Here is an 18,299-nt window from a genome sequence, read left to right on the forward strand (position 1 = left end):
GCTTTTGTTTAGAGCAGGCCCATGTCATCATCGTAGCGGCGGCGTTCGCCCCGAAACGATGGACTGCTATTTCATAGGCTCCCGGAGTCAGTCGAGTTGAACTAGCCCGCGCAAGTTCCACCAGAAGAAAGGGTTTGGCTTTGGTTGGGCCCAGGTTGGGTCTGCAGCGCCACGGGCTGTTAGTGATGTCCGCAGTAGTCGGATGTCCCAGGGCTTGAAGCCTGAGGGGGCGTTCGATCTCCAGACGAAGAGACTCAAATCCATGAAATCCATGTCAGGATTACCTTTTCCAACTTTGCAAGGGCGACATCCCACAACTTTAAACCGACTGTGCGGGCTGTGATAGGCCTTGCTGGCAGACAAAGAAAATTTAACCGTCGCAATCGTCCGGCTGAGACGATTACTGCGTGCGCTATGAGTCTATCAGAACAGACTATGCCCTTGGGAGTCGGGGGATCTGCGCCATCAGTATGCGGCCAGGGAGCCACAGCGTAACATCATCTGGGCTTTGTTGCCACAGCTCTGTCGGCATTGGCTGGGGAGTTTGTTCAGGCAGTGCCGAAGGTATCCAGCACAAGCAACATACGCTGATGCCAATGGGGGGGATTGTTGCAGGGCTGCGGGCGCTGGATGGTCCAGGATGGTCCAGGATGGTGCGAACCCTAATAGGTCCCAGGTGCTGCAAAGGAAAAGTTGAAGATGCTATTTCTGATGATTATTATCCTTCATATTCTTCTTCAACCGTGGTGAAGGTTTTCCGTAAACGACGGCAATATTCCAAGAGTCTGGTAGCTGGTAATTAAATTGTTTACTGGAATACCTATCTACTGAAACAATAAAGTGCTGTACTGTGGTGTGTACAATCAAGTAAAAATCAAGATGTAGAAACTGTGCAATCTATTCCGATCTGGCATTTGCCTTCATCCCGATTGATGCCCACTAGCCAAGACCTAATTTTCTTTTCTTTTTTATTTTTCTCTTTCTTTTTTGTTATTTTCCGGTCTGTGCATTTCAATATCTTGATACAAAAAAAAAAAAAAAAGTCAATATCCAGACTCAAGCCCAACCCGTTCCAAACGCGTTGACTCTGCCATCGTTCCGCGCCTTGAATTCGAGTTTCAATTTCCTTCAGTCTTGTTCCCTATCGACCTGGACAATCCTCCCTTCCACCACTGGAGCAATAGCCCGTGTCCACGTTGGCGAAGATCCATCCGTTACGCGCTCCACTAATTGTATTTTGTCAGGGTTAAGTCCGGCTTTCCGTTGCCATTTTCGGACGAATTGTCGAGCCACTATCTCCCTGTGGTCCGCATCCTCGACAGAAAGAGCAGCCGTTGTTACATAGGTACATGGCCGGCTCAGCACCTCAGGCTCTGAGTCGGATTCAGAATCCATGGTGCTCTCATCCTCGCTGATACTGTCTCTGCCAATGTCATCCGGCTGGTCCCGGCGTGAGACCTGATCCTGTGTTTTACCCGGTTGTTGTTTGGGTCGTGGATTGTATTGGAAGCTGGAAAATTTTGGTGGGCTGGCATTGCCGCTTATGGTTGGGTTTGAGATTCGTTTCTCGGGCTGCTTTTCTGGAGAGGCAAGCGGGGAGGTGGCTTCCAACCAGCCGGGCCCGTGCCAGCGTTCATTCACGGAGTCCCAGTGACGATGCATACTGGGGCCTAGCCGATTCCATTTGCCAAGTACCTTGAGACTGAGGAAATACTGTCGGAGAATAGTGCTGATCAGAGCCCCGTTTTCCTCAGAGATGATCTCTTCCACTTCCCCACCCTCGGACTTTGCAAGGAGAACCGTATACCCATCCTTCCCCCGCGCCATGTAGCCGCGTGTCGCGAGCGTGTACAGTTTTTCATCCTCGAGATCATTTCCACCTAATTTAACAAACACAATGCGGGATCCACTTGGTGCAGAAAGTGAGTATCCATATTGAATGTTTGACACCTGGGGGAAACGTCCCTCGAGAGCTGGTAGTTGGGAAACACCATTTTCCAATGCGGCTCTCAGCGCCCGCCCCGTCACTCGTAACACAACCACTGGGTCCTCAAAGGGGAAGCAGCTGAGAATATCCTTCACCCTCAGAGGTCCGGGAGGATATATCTGATCCCCACGAATAGTTCCTGATGCCATCATCGCACAATCCGCATTATGATGAAACCGCATCAGGTCACACACAAAATTGCCAAGGTTAGACTCCTTCCTCCGCACAGTCGAGAACCGCGCATCCAGCGGGTTCGCTGTGTAGCCGACTGGTTTCTGGAGTTTTGCCTTCAGTGCTGAGGTCAATTTGTCCACCAGCTCTACCGTTGCCGGGTCCTCCGGTATTGCTCGAACCACGTCACGGCGGGTGATGGAGAAGTCCCACCCGCTATCGTCCGTCTTCCGCCATGCTTCGATGTAGCTTAGTTGTTTAAAATCCGTTCCCGAGCGGAGTACATGTGTAGAATTGATGAGGCTGTGTCCGTAGAAATGGTCATGGCCGCCTAGGATGATATCAATGAGGCCTGGTGGGGTCCTGGTCGCCAATTTGTTGTCGTTCGGTTCTCGCTGATGGGTCACGGCGACGATGAGATGAGCGCCTTGTGCGCGCAGGCTGGGCACTAGTTCCTTTGCAGTTTCTGACGCGGATTTGTATATGATATTAGGTGGAAGCGCGTTGACTGTATCCAGCCTAAAAATAGAAAGTTGTCAGCTTACGATGTGTCAGTCATTTGTATCAAAATAAACCTATGAAGAAAGCATGGTAATTGTTTTCTATTCTCTTTCCTCTTACCACTCCCTCTCCCCAAGTCCAATAACTCCAACTTTCACACCGTTGGACTCCAGCATGCACGTCTTAAGACAATTGGCCAACGACACCCCGTCGCCCAGCGCAGGGTCAAGCACGTTCGCCAGCAGCCATGGAAACTTGCACTGGTTCCTCAGATGCTGAAATTGCTCAACTCCAAAGTCCAGATCGTGGTTCTGTTAATAAATGAAACTCCATTAGTTCAGACACAAAGATCAACATTTGGTATATTCACTCACCCCAATACATGCAACATCGGTGCCGGCCTGGTTGAGGAATGGCACCATATGGCGCCCTTTCGTAACGGAGCTCTCGAGACTGGGGTTGAAAGCATCGCCTGAGAAGAATGTGAGTAGCGGCGGTAGGTTGGCGAATCTGGGGTGGTTGCGGTAGTAGTTGATGAGGGTCTGGAATCGCGGGGTTCCGCCGATGGGCTCTGCAGAGCCGGCTCTAGTTTGAGTTGAGGAGGTTACGTTGTAATGCAAATGATGCAATTAGAGGAGTGTCTTACTCACTCGACATGGTAGACGTCGTTGTAATGGAGCAGGCGGAGGTCTGGCGGCCCTGTTCGCCCGCAGTCGTAGGTGATGGAGAGCCCCGCCTCCTCGGTGGGCGACATCGTATATGGTGATATTAATGGATGCAATATTCAGCGTGTTAGGTTCGATGTGCTGTGGGATTTCTCGGTCTATCTAAAACTGCTTGGAGAGCTCTGATTTCTTTATTGACGCGCAGACTGAGAGTGGGAGTTTCAAAGGAAGAGTTCTCCTGTTCGTCCGACAAACTGCCAAACTATGCAATCCGGGAGCAGGCGTCCACCAACAGTGTTGGTTTCTCAATGTCACACACATGGATTTGTTGTATCTTTCTTTGAGAATCGCTACTATTATTGCTTCCGCTGCGACTGTTAGCTCCGAGATTGATACCTTGATTTTGCTGGTACATTCATTCATAATAATCTCATTCCAGAGTAGATAGAGCCATCCCCACGTTGAGACATTTTCACCCAATCGGTGATTACTGTGTTATACAAGCGGGATGAGCCTTGATCGCAAGATTTCAATTGACATAGCTACTGCATAATCATACGTTATGGCTATGCAGCAGTGCAGGTACACGATCATATCATTTCATTCATTATTCATGGGATTAATAAATAAAGATATATCCCGAACCGAGTAATCAGCAAATGAGTTCCAATTAAACTCCCGCCAGTCAAAAGAAAAGCATATCTTTTATAGAACCGAAAAATGCACAATAGCTTGGGGTAATTACGCCCGTCGGAAAATGCAAAACCTGGGGAATGGAAAAGAAGACCCGTCATTGAGATGAACGAGTAAGAAAACCCGACTTTGGTACTGTCCTACTCCACACATATAGCGCAGAAGATGCAACAAAAAAACAAAACAAATAGCAAGAGTTACCCGAGATCGAGCAGGTCCCGAAATATAACCTCAAGAGGAAAAATTAAGTGAAAAGAGGAGTGGTGCCAAAAAGAAAACCATTAGAATGAAGAAGGATAAGTAAACACCAATAATCTATTCTATTCTCATATATTCCGCTCGCTCATCGTCCATCGGCGTTTCATCGGCAGCTCACGTTCAGGGGCCGAGACGCTACCCCATAGACCATGCTGGGATAACAATCTCGATGAGACCTGTGGCCGCGGACTTGCCGTTTCTCTCGAAGCAGATATTGGTTTTGGATCCTCGAAATTGGGAACCAGATCGTCTACTGATTCAGTTCGATCGGCTGAAATACTTGACCCGGCGCCCCAAAGGCCGGAGGATGGCGATTTGCTTGCAGAACTGCTGCGAAAGTACGGCGGGGATGTTGCCTCTGAATTGCCTTGTTTTCGAGTCACAGAATCCTCGATAGTGAAATTTTCCTGAGGGTTGGTGGAGCCCGAAGTAGACACGAACCTGCGGTGGTACGCGGAGCTGGAGGCTGGGAAGCCCCGCGGCGAGGACGCCTGTGGCGCATGGGAGGAATTGGCGGTCGTTCGGAGATGCTCCGTCGACGAAACGAATTTCATCTCATACTCGTCTGCTAACTCCTTGGGCGGAGAGTCTTGTTTGGAAGTCGCTACAATTGCGGTTTCCTGCCCAGAATGCTCTGCAGTTTCAGGTTTCCTGACTGCCATAGTCAACGAAGTCATGGCGACATCAAGCAGAACTGGTTGACCCGTTAATGCACCAATCAGCGCATTGCAACCAGCTCCGTGAGATATTAAAATTAAAACAGTCTCCATAGCATCCCCTTCCTTTGAAATCGCATTTGAGGGATCAGCTGTTCCCGGACCTTCAGATCTATACCAGTCTATCATATGTTGGAGTCCATTGCGGAATCGCTGGTGCATCGCGCTCCATTCTTCACCATATTCCCCCCCATTGCCCCAATTTTGAGGATCGCGCATGCTATCCCATTGGGAATCAATGTCAATGCAGGCGTCACGAGCATGGGATACGTAGCCCGTAGGAATTGGATCCGATGGCGAAATAGCATAAGTTGGGATGGGAGGTACGTATCCCGGATAGCCTGCTGGGATATCTGCTGCGATTTTCGAAATTCCAGCTCCTGCTGGCTTCATACCACCATTTGCGCCCGTATCAAAGCTGCCAGAGCGATTCCTGTGCGCAAGCTCATAAGTCTTGGGCGCCACATGCTTGAAAGCTCCACTATTCTTTTCACTTCCATTACCGGATTCGGCTTCTTGATGCTTTGCCGCGCCGCTGGCAAACGAGTTAATCCAACCTCCCGGAAAGTGGCCAAACATTGATTTCCCGTCAGCCTCAAGACCAGCTTCGATTGGTTCACCGCGACGCAAAAGTTCCGCTTTCGCACAGGCAATCATCATCACAGAACCCGGGGGAGGTGAAATATGCTCGAAGTAGTCTGGCGTGAGCCATTCCCCAAGAAATGCGTCAAGTCGAAGTTTGTATTTCGGGACAGGTGTGCTAGGCGACTCGGGAGTTGGCTTGGAGAGAGCAAGGCTAATGCTCGGTTCTGGGATAGCCGAAAGCGGGTTGGAATCGCTGCCTCGAGAGGCGGGGGAGCCTGAATGCAATCGACGATGTTTGTTTTGTGAAGATTGACTGCAGTCAAGAGGAGAATGCTTGCTAAGCCTCATACCCGCGCTAACTCCGATAGCGGTTTGCACACAGCGGAGGAAGGGTGAAGTGTGGATAATTATTCTTTGCTTTCTACTCAATTGGCTCTCCTCGCCGCCATTCGTGCCCAGCCCCACCGCCTTTTCTCTAGCTCGAAGAAGGTCCCTTATCCGAATACCGAGTGCACGGGCTTGATTCCAACCACCGTATGTAAGAGGAGGATCGTAAGGTGTGGGCGATGTTAAATGCCACTGTTTGTCCACCGCATCCAACCGAGCACCGTGCCTGAGGCTCAATCAGCAAAAATGCCCCCTCACAGCAATAGTTGGGTAGCAAAAAGAGAACGGAGAGTAAGTAAACTACAAATCGGCACCAACTAACCTCGCAATAATGATCACAGCTGGAGGTTTTCCCATAGCTGCCGTGAGGGATACCTCACCCGAATTCGGTTTCTATAACAATGCGTCTTGAAGGAGGCAGGTCCGACGGTGGTGATTAGCAATGTAGCCGGAATTGTGGATACCGGGCTGGTAATAGATAGAGTAAGGATTTCCCTGAGCTTCGCCAGCTCATTGTCCTCAGAAGGCTAATATTCCAGCATAATTGACTCGACCTAGTTTTGAGAAACTCGGAATCCAACAGCTGGTCGTCGTGGGGTAGAGGGCGAGTATATAAGCAACAAAGACGCTGCGGGGAATTATATACAAGGAGGGAATGCTGGGCAAAATATAGCTCTAAAATAGCAACGGGTCAACCTGCTCAGAACACCAAGCTTTCGCCTGAAGTTGGCTTTTGAGACGAGATTTTCAATTTAAGTTGTTATTTTGTTGGTTCTGTGATGGAGCTCTGAAGGCGCATGTGATCGCGGGGCAACCAAGATCGGCTTATATAAACAGAGAAGCTTCAGTGACTTAGTTAGCAGACTAACTTAATTGAGTTAGTTTGGAAACTAGTTAACTGTCACGCGAGGCCATCCCAGTGCTTAGGTAATCACCTTCTCTCCACTGCTGTCGTTAATTGTCATCATCCACCATGTTGCTGTGCCTTTTATCCATCCATCCCCAGCTGATAACCGTCCTTTTGAGTGTATACCGTAACTCATCTTTGGTGCAACTTAAACAAACCTCAACCCTTCACTTCGATCCCTGATTCCTCTACCTGACTACTCGCTACATTGTTGTTGCTGTGGTCCCATTCGTCAATTCTCCTCAACCCGATCAATCCTCCTTCCGATTCCTTCCACTTCCTTCCACCGCTTCTGAACACCGTTTCTATCCATTTGCAACCTACAAACTTCCTGGGTATATCAAACCCTTTTGATTCTGTACCCTCGCCATGTCCACCGCTGCTCGCCGCCGCTTGATGCGGGATTTCAAGGTACTATCTTCCATTTATGTTAGCTAACATGGATTTTCCCAACTAACTCACGTCTCTCTGGATAGCGTATGCAAACAGACCCCCCGGCTGGTGTCTCCGCCTCTCCTATCGCAGATAATGTCATGACTTGGAATGCCGTCATTATCGGTCCGGCGGACACTCCCTTTGAAGATGGCACATTCCGCCTCGTCATGCACTTTGAAGAACAATACCCAAACAAGCCCCCTGGTGTGAAATTCGTCAGCCAGATGTTCCATCCAAACGTTTACGGCACCGGGGAGCTGTGTTTGGATATATTGCAGAACCGCTGGAGTCCAACATATGACGTTGCTGCTATCTTAACAAGTATCCAAAGGTATTGTTTGCTGATAATATTTCCTAGTTCAATGCTACCTCCTGCCGAGAGAAATCAATTCTAATAAGATTCTGTTCAATCCAGTTTACTTAACGACCCCAATACATCGTCACCAGCCAATGTGGAAGCGTCTAATCTCTACAAGGACAACCGCCGCGAATATACGAAACGAGTACGGGAAACAGTAGAGAAGAGCTGGGAAGATTAATATCCGAAGCCCATCGACTGGACGCTTCCGCCAGCACACTTGGATCGATGGACCGTAGCATTGCAACTTGATTATGACCTGCGGATGATTTTTTTAGCAATATTTTACCACCGCACCTTGGCAGTTCTTGTGTCTACCTCCCCTCTCGTTGGCACTTCCATCACTGCCGCATTATCCCTTCTCCTCTTTTCTCCCCCTTGTCATAAAATACACATGGCAATGGAGATGATGTTTGATTGATACCTTGTTATCGAACCGATTGCCGTTTTGTCTGACTTTTTCTTCTTCTGCTGCATTTTTTAATTTTTCCTGTTTCTCTTTGCCTCCTGAACTCGAGGCTTCCATATTTTCTCAGCATGGGGTTCTGGCGCTGCTGCTTCTTCTTCCACATATATAATCATCGGTATCTTTTCTTCCTCTTGTCCACTTTTTTTCTAACTCATAGCCTAGCTCTTCTCTAATCAGTCTATATTTTCCTTGTTTCTTGCCCTATATAAATACTGAACAGCGGGAAATAGTTGAATTGTAATTGAATTGATAAATATACTTCGCCATAGGCTTACAGACATACAAACTCTGGCCGCTTGATACTTTACTCCCACTCACTGGATGGTACCTTAGAGACAATGTGATCAAGTTCGCGATAAGGTACTTGTATATCGCCAATCATTTATGTTATATGGTCTACAATCACCATAATAACAAGCTTGCAAAAAGCGCCATCCCATGGCTTGGGTATGTTCCACCGCGTATTAAAAACAAAGCAATATGGTTTTTTAGAGTTTAGGGCAACCAGGTAAAGTTTGTTTACATGTCGTTTTTTTTTTTTAACATCAACAATGACAATAACAATAACAACAATGAATCGCAGGAGTGGGGTTTGTGAGTGTCGAAACATTTGAAAATCCAAGCTCGTAAGGGAAAGGGGAATAGTTTAATAGTAAGAAAATATTGCGTTGTCGTTATCATCAGTGGTACCCAGGCCGCCCAGTACAATGGAGGAGCAAAATGTCTAGAAGAGTCTGTTTGGTCGCGGACGATTTGTTGCGCAGTCTTCGACACGAAACATGTGGACATCCATCCGATAATCTAAATAACTACCACAATATTAAATTGCATCCCCTGAGGTGTTTCAGATTGTGATGTCTGGAGAAGACGGTGATGCATCCGCGCCAAGCCATATGTAGCCTTATTCATAGCCTGGCAAAAACATCCTTTAGTTAGCACATTAACTTTACGCAGCGTACGACCGCCTCGCCCAATCTACGGAGTACATACCTCTCAATCGCTATCCATGCCGCGGGGCACTTCCCACGCCTCTCCACTGTGCCTGTTCTCTGCTCTTTCACGACACGGGTTTAACGCGTCAAGAGCCAACCCAACTCGAGCCCTGACTCATTAGACACTCTCCCTGTCAGTCACCTCGGTCCTCTCCTCCAACACCACCACCACTTCTTGTCCTCCACTGAGACCATCGCTTAATAGCTTAGTTTGGGGGGATACGCTTGCACCCTGCCCTTCGTGGGCTCAGTGCTTTCGTTTTTGCTTTCGTCCTACCGGTGTGAAAGAACGGCGAACGGTGACGGTTCAGTGCCTGTAGTTGAGCAACCATGGCGTATGTAAATCACAAACAGTTTCTCCAATATGCCCGCCCCTTACACGGAATCTCATTGTCATATATCTGCCAATGTCAATTACTCTTTCTGGTTGCTGACATTCGCACACACAGTTCGAGCGGGTCGGGCAGCACCAACACCATCAAGGGTATGACATCAACACTATTGTTGATATTGTTGATATTATAGTTATTACAGTTTTCTTTTCGCTTTATTCCCTCAACATATACAGTGATCATGCTCATACATCAATACAGTTGTTGCCAGATTCCGGCCCCAGAACAAAGTCGAACTTGCCAGTGGAGGGGAGCCCATTGTTGAGTTCGAAAGTGACGACACATGCAAAATCAATGTAAGCTTGAGACTTTTGCTTCTTTATTCTTTCCTTTCCACCCTTGTTGTTCCTTGTCCTCAGGCACAAATTAAAAGGTCCGACTTTTGGAACAATAGTCAAAAGAGGCCGCGGGGGCCTTCACGTTCGACCGTGTTTTTGGAATGGACTCCAAACAACAGGACGTCTTTGATTTCTCCATCCGCTCCACCGTCGACGACATCTTGAATGGCTATAATGGAACCGTCTTCGCCTATGGACAAACTGGTGCCGGAAAATCCTACACGATGATGGGTTCGGATATCGACGATGAAGTAGGCAAGGGCATTATCCCGCGTATCGTGGAACAGATGTTTGCGAGCATCCTTGCTAGCCCGGGAAACATCGAGTATACCGTTCGCGTAAGCTATATGGAAATCTATATGGAGCGCATTAGGGATCTGCTGGTGCCACATAACGACAACCTCCCCATCCACGAAGAGAAGTCGCGTGGTGTTTACGTCAAAGGCCTGTTGGAAATTTACGTCTCTAGCGTGCAGGAGGTCTACGAAGTCATGCGCAGGGGTGATGCGGCAAGGGCCGTAGCTGCAACCAATATGAACCAGGAGTCTTCGCGGTCCCATTCGATTTTCGTCATCACTATCACGCAGAAGAACGTGGAAACGGGCTCTGCGAAGAGCGGCCAGCTATTCCTCGTCGATCTTGCAGGTAGTGAAAAGGTTGGTAAAACAGGCGCCAGCGGCCAGACGCTGGAGGAAGCCAAGAAGATCAACAAAAGTTTGAGCGCGCTAGGGATGGTCATCAATTCACTGACGGATGGCAAATCGACACATATCCCTTACCGCGACTCGAAGCTTACGCGGATCCTGCAGGAGAGTTTGGGTGGTAACTCGCGGACGACTTTGATTATCAACTGTTCCCCAAGCAGCTACAACGATGCTGAAACGATAAGCACGCTCCGTTTCGGAGTACGGGCCAAAGCAATTAAGAACAAGGCAAAGATTAACGCGGAGTTAAGTCCCACAGAGCTTAAAATGCTGCTTAAAAAAGCCCAGGCCCAGGTTGTCACTTTTGAAACTTATATTAATGCGCTTGAGTCGGAGGTACACATCTGGCGGACTGGGGAGACAGTACCGAGGGAACGGTGGACTCCTGCTAGATCCTCTGATGGGCTTAGCAACATGAGGGCCGAACTGCGGGGGACTCCTCGGCCGGGGACGCCGTCTCGCCTACAAATGGATGTCTCAAGATCAGAGACGCCCAGCAGGCCTGATTCAAGGATTGGCGAACGCTCCAGCACGCCTAGCATCCTGCTTGAGAAAGACGAGCGGGAAGAATTCTTACGACGGGAGAATGAACTGCAGGATCAAATTGCAGAGAAGGAGACGCATATTGCCAACACTGAAAAAGATCTTATAGAGAAGAAGGAGGAGTTAAAATTCCTTAAGGAAAATACGATCCGGACGGGTAAAGACAATGAGAAACTTAATGCCGAGGTCAACGAACTGCGGATGCAGCTGGAGAAGGTCTCATATGAAAGCAAGGAGGCGTCAATTACCATGGACACGCTGAAGGAGGCCAACGCTGAACTCACAGCAGAACTCGACGAACTGAAACAACAACTTCTCGATGTTAGAATGAGCGCCAGGGAAACCAGCGCTGCTTTGGATGAAAAGGATAAGAAAAAGGCCGAGCGCATGGCGAAAATGATGGCTGGGTTCGATCTGGGAATGAACGTGTTCTCTGACAATGAGCGCAAGATCCAGAATCTTGTAAACCGGGTGGAAGCGCTGCAGGCATCCAACGCTGCCGGGGATCCGATTGCAGCCGACGACCTGGCTGAGTTTAGGGCGAGTCTTATTGAGGCTCAAGGATTCGTTCACCAGGCGGAGTTGACAGTGAATAACCGAAGCGCCTACCAAGAATTACCGGACAACAAACGGGTGGAGCTTGAGGATCGTATCGCAGGTCTTCAAAGGCGATATGAGGAGGTGCTCGAGAACGGGCTGAGCAAAGAAGACGTGGAAGAGATCAAGACTCGTCTGAGTCAGGCGTATGAGGACCGAGCAGAGCATGAGTCCAAAATGGTCGAAGAGCTTCGAAGCGAATTAACACGACGGGACAAGGAGTTGGAGCGGTTACGACAATCTCTTGCTGAGGTACAGTCCCGTGGGGGGCCCATCAATGGCGCTCCCGGCGCCAATGGCAGCGGCGGACCCGCAGTTAACAGCAAAACGCTCCAGCAGCAGATCGCAGATTTTGACATCATGAAGAAATCGTTGATGCGTGACCTTCAGAACCGGTGCGAGCGAGTGGTGGAGCTGGAGATCTCCCTCGACGAGACTCGCGAGCAGTACAAGAACGTGCTTCAGTCTTCAAATAACAGAGCACAGCAGAAAAAGATGGCGTTCCTGGAGCGGAATCTGGAGCAGCTGACGCACGTGCAGCGACAGCTGGTAGAGCAGAATGGGAGTTTGAAGCGCGAGGTGGCTATTGCGGAACGGAAGCTCATTGCGCGCAATGAGCGCATTGAGAGTCTTGAGGGTCTTTTGCAGGATAGTCAGGAGAAGCTTACTGCAGCCAATCATCGGTACGATCTCTTTCATCTCCCATTTCCATGTCAAGCAACATATATATGTCTAACTTTTAACTTTTCATATACAGGTTCGAAGCACAACTCACCGGCCTCAAGGAACGTCTGGAAGCCGCAAAAGCAGGGTCAACACGTGGCCTCCCATCCTCAGAGACAGGAACGTTCAGCTTTGGCGGCTCACGTATAGCTAAGCCTCTCCGTGGCGGTGGTGGAGGTGTAGCTGACTCAAGCGGCGGGCTCGTGAACCCCACCCTTTCTGGGCTGCAGTTGCAGGACGCTTCCAGCTCCGGTTCAGGTTCGGGGGGAGGGAAGCGCACCAGTTGGTTCTTCGATCGGCGATGAAGTGAATCAAGATTCGTTGTGGCCGGTTTGACCACCTTTGAATAGGGTTGGGGTGTTCGCTTATAAGTCGCGATTAGACTTCGGTGCACCAGTTGGTGTTTTTGTGTTTCGTCGGCGCAACTGAAGAGACGAATCTATTTAAGGTGGAAAAAAAGAAAGTGCGGTGACTGCTACCCTTTTCCTCTGAGGCTTGTTGTGGTTGTTGCAGAGATGGGGGAGAATTTCATATTACCATTCTTATCGCTGCCATCGTGTTTGTCCCGCCTTCCGAGATGGCGTATTTCATTGTAGATAGATTCATTTGTGAAACTTTCTTCTTCCATGTGACAGCTTCCCATTTCCCCCCCCCTATACCACCACGCCATTTCGTTCGGATTTGGTTCCCTTCCTTTTGTTTGGCTCATTTTTGGACATCCTTCACTCACGTACTAGAGCTTCTCCACCTCATTATCTTCCATGTTTTCTTTTTCTTTCATATGCTAGTGTAGACGAAGCACGTTGTATGTTCAGGAGTGCTCCTTCTATCCAGTGAAGCTAGTTAGTTAGGTGTTGGAGGGATTGCATTGGTTCGTCTCGTGTACTACCAGCATGCCTCGGGTGGTGATTGAGCTCTTTTGCCCTAGTATTAGAATCCTAGATGACCTTAAGTTACGTCAGCATAACCTGCACACCGAGTCCCAGCACGCTGGACATCTTGACATCTCGACAACACCAACGTCGTAACAATCACCTTGCGATTGGAGCCACCCTGTCTCATTTGCCCACTCCAGACATCATACTCCACTTGCATAACTGTGCACAGATCCGCCGCCAAATCCATTATTTGTTCTATGATATGGGTGCCGGCCAGTCCAAGCAGGTCGCTGCGTCGGCTGTTGGGCGGGAAAAAGGGGAGATTGCACAGTGCATGTCCAAATTGAGCGTGGCGGGGAAGATGCAAGAAGCGTTGGAAACTTATGTCTGTGTTGATGAGGATCGTGAGTATAGAATATCTCGCTTAGAGTCTTTTCTTAGTTCCATGTCGACAACTGACCGTGCTCCGTATGCTTATAGCCCCAACCTACTCCTCATCGAAAAGAAATACCACTTTGTCTATATCAGAGACGAAACATTGGGAAAAGGAGTTGCTGGCCGATCCCAAGGTAATCGATACTCGGCATGCTGCATTGGCCTTTACGGATATCCCCCTAATATTCATACTTCACTAGAACCGGCTCGCCTTATCCGCTCTATCATCGCACTCCCCCACAACCATTATAGCTAACCACGCTGCAGAAATAGCCGATACTCAGGTCTTCAATATCAGGATCCCGCTTGAAGGCGCTCCAATCACCAATCAGCACTCCTCCGGCCGTTGCTGGCTGTTCGCATCCACCAACGTGTTCCGCGTGGCTTTGATGAAGCTGTATAATGTGAAAAGCTTCGAGCTGAGTCAGGCGTATCCATTTTTCTGGGATAAGATGGAGAAGGCCAATTGGTTCTTGGAGAATGCCATTGACACGGCTAGTGAGGCGTTGGATGGCAGGTTGGTGCAGCGTCTAATGTCAAGCCCCATGTCGGATGGCGGTCAGTGGGATATGGTCACGAATTTGGTTGGGAAATATGGATTGGTGAGTTCCATGTTTAACCAAAACTTTAGATCATAAACTAGGAGAATTAACGTAGTAAATATGCAGGTTCCGAAGGAATTATACCCTGATACCTATAATGCCAAGAGTAGTTCGTTCTTGGGCAAACTTGTCACCACAAAACTGCGTGAGGATGCGCTTGTCCTGCGCAAAATGGCAACTAGTTTTGATCCTTCTGTCAGGGCATCCATTGGTGATACGAAGAAAAAGTTTCTGCAGGAAATTCATTCAATCCTGACCATTTTACTTGGACCGCCGCCATCCCCCGAGGAGAAATTTACCTGGGAATATTATGACGCGAATGGCAAGTTCTGCAAACTATCCATGACCCCCTTGGAATTTGCATCGAGCCTTTCAAGTCGTGAAGGTCTTAGGGCGTGTAAAGGGACGGACGTGAACGAGCTATTTAGCCTGGTCAATGACCCAAGGAACTCCTATGAGCGACTGTTGACTGTCGATCGGTTGGGGAATGTTGTCGGCGGCCAGCCGGTAACCTATGTCAATGTTGATATGAATGTAAGCGTTTTCTCTTTCCCTTGATTTACGAAGTGTGCATTTCACCTCTTATAACATACATCATCTGCAGACTATAAAGGCTGGCGCCATCGCAATGCTCAAAGCCGGAATCCCTGTCTTCTTCGGCAGCGACGTTGGGAAATACTCCAACTCAGCATCGGGCATCATGGACACTGCACTGTACGACTACTCTCTGGGCTTCAACGTCAACTTAGGCATGAGTAAGGCCGAGAGGCTACAAACGGGAGAATCATCCATGACGCATGCCATGGTCCTGACAGCCGTACACATTGGAGACGACGGTAAGCCCCTGCGCTGGCGTGTAGAGAATTCATGGGGTGACGCCAAGGGTGACAAAGGCTGGTTCGTTATGACGGATAAATGGATGGACGAGTTTGTGTATCAGGTTGTCGTTGATCCGCGGTTTGTGAGTCAGGGAGTGAGAGACGTGTTGAAGCAGGCGCCATTGACGCTCCCGCTCTGGGATCCGATGGGAGCACTGGCTTGATTTCTATGATTTACGATTTTGGTTACGCTATGATACCTCTAATTTTCGCTTATTACATAGTCGCCGTGGAGTATTTCGGGATTTTTTCTATATGATTTCAGCGATCTTTGCCCTCTATTCTGTTTGGTGGGTATTACTGGCCGGAGTTGGTGAGCCCTGAAAGGCGTTGCCTCCGTTATGCTATATACCATGATTCTTGATAACGTTGCAGCTCATTCCCTATAAGCGAACTTAGCCGGAAGCTCTCCCCATATTGAATTGGTATTCATCTGTTTTGTTTCTAGCCACGTTCAAGTCGACTGATTACTTGATTAGAAATTGATTGACACAATTTCCAATTGACTTCCAATTGATTTATTTATATAATATTTATGTTATTTTTCTTGAAAAAATTTATACAACGACATTACTATCGCTCTCCTACTATTTGTCTTTGTGTACATGTAGTTGCCGTTTCCATGAGCCTGGCAGGAATTGCCAGGTTGAGTGGAGATCAATATATCTTCACTACGGAATACAAATACTAGCCCCTAATTGGTTCACGGGCCACAAATTTAGGCTAGCACATGATCCACGCATAAAAATAAATCCACTCCGTCAGGGGAATATTAGCCGAGGCAAAAAATGTTCGACATTGCGGGGCGCTAGACCGTACTGGGAAGCAGAAGTCACATGCTCATAGCATCCGCTTAGTCACGGAGAATAGGTGGGGGAGACCGTGGTACATGCAACGCTAAGAGAATTATTTCTCTCCTCAATCAGCTCCAGCAGCTAACACTTATATATATATATGTATTTATGAAATCTCGTATATCTTTTTCGTCTGGGATAGCCCTTCCATTCTTTAGCTTTTCCCTTTCCTGGGCGCGTTCTCCTTCCTATCCCTTCTAGCGTACACCATCACACCCTTCACACAATGCAGTGCTCTCTCAGTACAGCCTCCAGATTCTCCTCAAATGCCTCTATGGTGAGGTCATCACAGAGATTGGGCCAGGTCCAGAGGCATTTTTCCTCTTCCAGCTCCTGCCAGAAGCAAATACAGGAGGCCTACATCTTGGGGGCTGCACGTACACCAACTGCCAAGGTAATTCTGTCGCTGGATATTTGTATAATGCTGAAGATCCGAGAAAGAAAAGAACATGAGAAGCACAAGAAGAATAGCTAACTATCCCAGTTCAATGGCTCCTTTGTCACCGTCCCTGCTCCTGAGCTGGGTGCCGTAGCCATCAAATCCGCCATCGAAAAGTCCGGAGTACCCCCCGAGAAATTCACCGATGTTTACATGGGCAATGTCTTACAAGCATCTATCGGCCAATCCCCTGCGAGACAGGCTTCCATCTTTGCTGGCCTGGCTCCAACCGTCGAGGCCATCACCATCAACAAAGTCTGTGCCTCCGGCCTCAAGGCTGTCGTCTTCGCCGCACAGAATATCCAGCTCGGGCTGGCAGAGGCACAGGTTGCCGGTGGCATGGAAAACATGTCAAGAGTCCCATATTACCTCCCGCGAGCTAGCCAACAGGGCCCATTTGGCAATATGAAGCTGGAGGATGGCCTGATCAAAGACGGCCTGTGGGACGTCTACAACCAATTCCACATGGGGGTGTGCGCGGAGAACACGGCGAAGAAGTACGAAATCTCTCGCGAACAGCAGGATGAGTATGCCGTGCGATCCTACAAACGCGCGCAGAAGGCGTGGGCGGAGAAGAAATTCGACGACGAAATCGCCCCCGTTACCGTCAAGGGAAAGAAAGGAGACACCCTCGTGACCATCGATGAGGGCTTCGAAGATTTGCGCGAGGAAAAGATGAAATCGCTCAAGCCTGCTTTTGTCCGCGATGGCACAGGGACCGTCACTGCCGGCAATGCCTCTACTTTCAACGACGGCGCCTCCGCGCTAGTAATTACCAATAAGCAGATTGCTCAACGGTACGGCACAACGAGTAGGGTTCTTGCACGCATCGTATCGTCTGCTGATGCCGCTATGGATCCCATCGACTTCCCCGTCGCGCCCGCCAAGGCTGTGCCTATCGCACTGGAGCGAGCGGGCCTAACCAAGGACCAGATCTCTATCTGGGAATTCAATGAGGCGTTTGCCGCTGTCATTAAAGCTAACGAAAAGGTATCTTCTAGCTTTTGCTTTTTGTCCCTACCAAAACCCTATTGCATTTCTAACCTTTTTACCTTTACCATGTAGATCCTTGGCCTCGAGAACGCGTGTGTCAACCCCCTTGGTGGCGCCATCTCCTTGGGCCATGCTCTTGGAAGCTCTGGTTCCCGCATTCTCACCACCCTGCTTCACCAGTTGCAACCGGGCCAGTACGGCCTCGCGGCCATCTGCAACGGCGGTGGAGCAGCTACTGCCGTGGTCGTCCAGAGAGTGGAAAAGGTCGAGTAGGAATGGGGGATTTTTGGATAACATGTCTGTTCATTGTTTATTATAAACAGTATGTATATCTGTGTATGTATGGAGCTTATATGAGTATGTGACATTAGTTGTGTTGTTATTTTCCTTTCTCCTGTTTCGTTCTATACTAAATAAGCTGCCAGCGTTTTGCCATTATATATCAGCACACAAAATGGCATGTATTACAATCGAACGGATTTCCAAGCTCCCAAGTGGTGCAGCGTTTCTTTGCCTACAATATGGCTTGCAGCAGGAACGGTTTGGTCTCACTTTGTATACTTTCCTGTAGTTCCTAGCATAACCTTTAACAATATTATCTTCACATGTACTATACATGATAGATAAAAATAAAGAAAGAAATAAAAATAAAAAAAATCACTCAACACAAGATGAGGAATATATATTCTGAAGTGAATAAATATTCTCCAATACGTAGCGCAGGAAGTAGTTAACTACGAGTCTAAATTAGATTTGTAGGTTAAATTTCAATCGCCTTCGATCTCTCTTCTTCACTCAT

The 18,299-nt window shown here is 48.6% G+C and overlaps 7 protein-coding genes across 7 annotated transcripts; 4 read left to right on the top strand and 3 right to left on the bottom strand.

Annotated features, from left to right (window-relative positions):
* Positions 1 to 87: 87 nt before the first annotated feature.
* On the bottom strand, positions 88 to 532 carry HCBG_07976 (uncharacterized protein; the record flags this gene model as incomplete). Its single annotated transcript, XM_045435025.1, has 2 exons — positions 88 to 403; positions 435 to 532. 2 exons carry the CDS (start codon positions 530 to 532, stop codon positions 88 to 90), a joined length of 414 nt encoding a protein of 137 aa, XP_045284331.1.
* Positions 533 to 1,128: 596 nt separating this feature from the next.
* Positions 1,129 to 3,413, bottom strand: HCBG_07977 (2'3'-cyclic-nucleotide 2'-phosphodiesterase; the record flags this gene model as incomplete). Its single annotated transcript, XM_045435026.1, has 4 exons — positions 1,129 to 2,677; positions 2,780 to 2,970; positions 3,034 to 3,244; positions 3,310 to 3,413. The coding sequence occupies 4 exons, from the start codon at positions 3,411 to 3,413 to the stop codon at positions 1,129 to 1,131; spliced, it is 2,055 nt and encodes a 684-aa protein (XP_045284332.1).
* Positions 3,414 to 4,011: 598 nt separating this feature from the next.
* HCBG_07978 (phosphoglycerate mutase) lies at positions 4,012 to 6,320 on the bottom strand (the record flags this gene model as incomplete). The annotated part of the gene is made up of 2 exons (XM_045435027.1): positions 4,012 to 6,189; positions 6,286 to 6,320. The coding sequence occupies 2 exons, from the start codon at positions 6,318 to 6,320 to the stop codon at positions 4,344 to 4,346; spliced, it is 1,881 nt and encodes a 626-aa protein (XP_045284333.1).
* Positions 6,321 to 7,239: 919 nt separating this feature from the next.
* HCBG_07979 (ubiquitin-conjugating enzyme) lies at positions 7,240 to 7,844 on the top strand (the record flags this gene model as incomplete). Its single annotated transcript, XM_045435028.1, has 3 exons — positions 7,240 to 7,281; positions 7,347 to 7,636; positions 7,721 to 7,844. 3 exons carry the CDS (start codon positions 7,240 to 7,242, stop codon positions 7,842 to 7,844), a joined length of 456 nt encoding a protein of 151 aa, XP_045284334.1.
* Positions 7,845 to 9,454: 1,610 nt separating this feature from the next.
* On the top strand, positions 9,455 to 12,726 carry HCBG_07980 (kinesin heavy chain; the record flags this gene model as incomplete). Its single annotated transcript, XM_045435029.1, has 5 exons — positions 9,455 to 9,459; positions 9,574 to 9,608; positions 9,718 to 9,812; positions 9,911 to 12,381; positions 12,456 to 12,726. The coding sequence occupies 5 exons, from the start codon at positions 9,455 to 9,457 to the stop codon at positions 12,724 to 12,726; spliced, it is 2,877 nt and encodes a 958-aa protein (XP_045284335.1).
* A 414-nt stretch (positions 12,727 to 13,140) lies between these two features.
* HCBG_07981 (aminopeptidase) lies at positions 13,141 to 15,423 on the top strand (the record flags this gene model as incomplete). Its single annotated transcript, XM_045435030.1, has 5 exons — positions 13,141 to 13,703; positions 13,780 to 13,868; positions 13,935 to 14,336; positions 14,403 to 14,870; positions 14,941 to 15,423. The coding sequence occupies 5 exons, from the start codon at positions 13,364 to 13,366 to the stop codon at positions 15,376 to 15,378; spliced, it is 1,737 nt and encodes a 578-aa protein (XP_045284336.1).
* Positions 15,424 to 16,143: 720 nt separating this feature from the next.
* On the top strand, positions 16,144 to 17,992 carry HCBG_07982 (acetyl-CoA acetyltransferase; the record flags this gene model as incomplete). The annotated part of the gene is made up of 3 exons (XM_045435031.1): positions 16,144 to 16,462; positions 16,553 to 17,497; positions 17,573 to 17,992. 3 exons carry the CDS (start codon positions 16,295 to 16,297, stop codon positions 17,771 to 17,773), a joined length of 1,314 nt encoding a protein of 437 aa, XP_045284337.1.
* Between the last annotated feature and the right edge of the window lie 307 nt (positions 17,993 to 18,299).

This window comes from Histoplasma capsulatum (genome assembly GCF_000150115.1).
Source record: "Histoplasma capsulatum G186AR genomic scaffold supercont2.13, whole genome shotgun sequence".
In the NCBI taxonomy this organism is placed as follows: Eukaryota; Fungi; Ascomycota; class Eurotiomycetes; order Onygenales; family Ajellomycetaceae; genus Histoplasma; species Histoplasma capsulatum.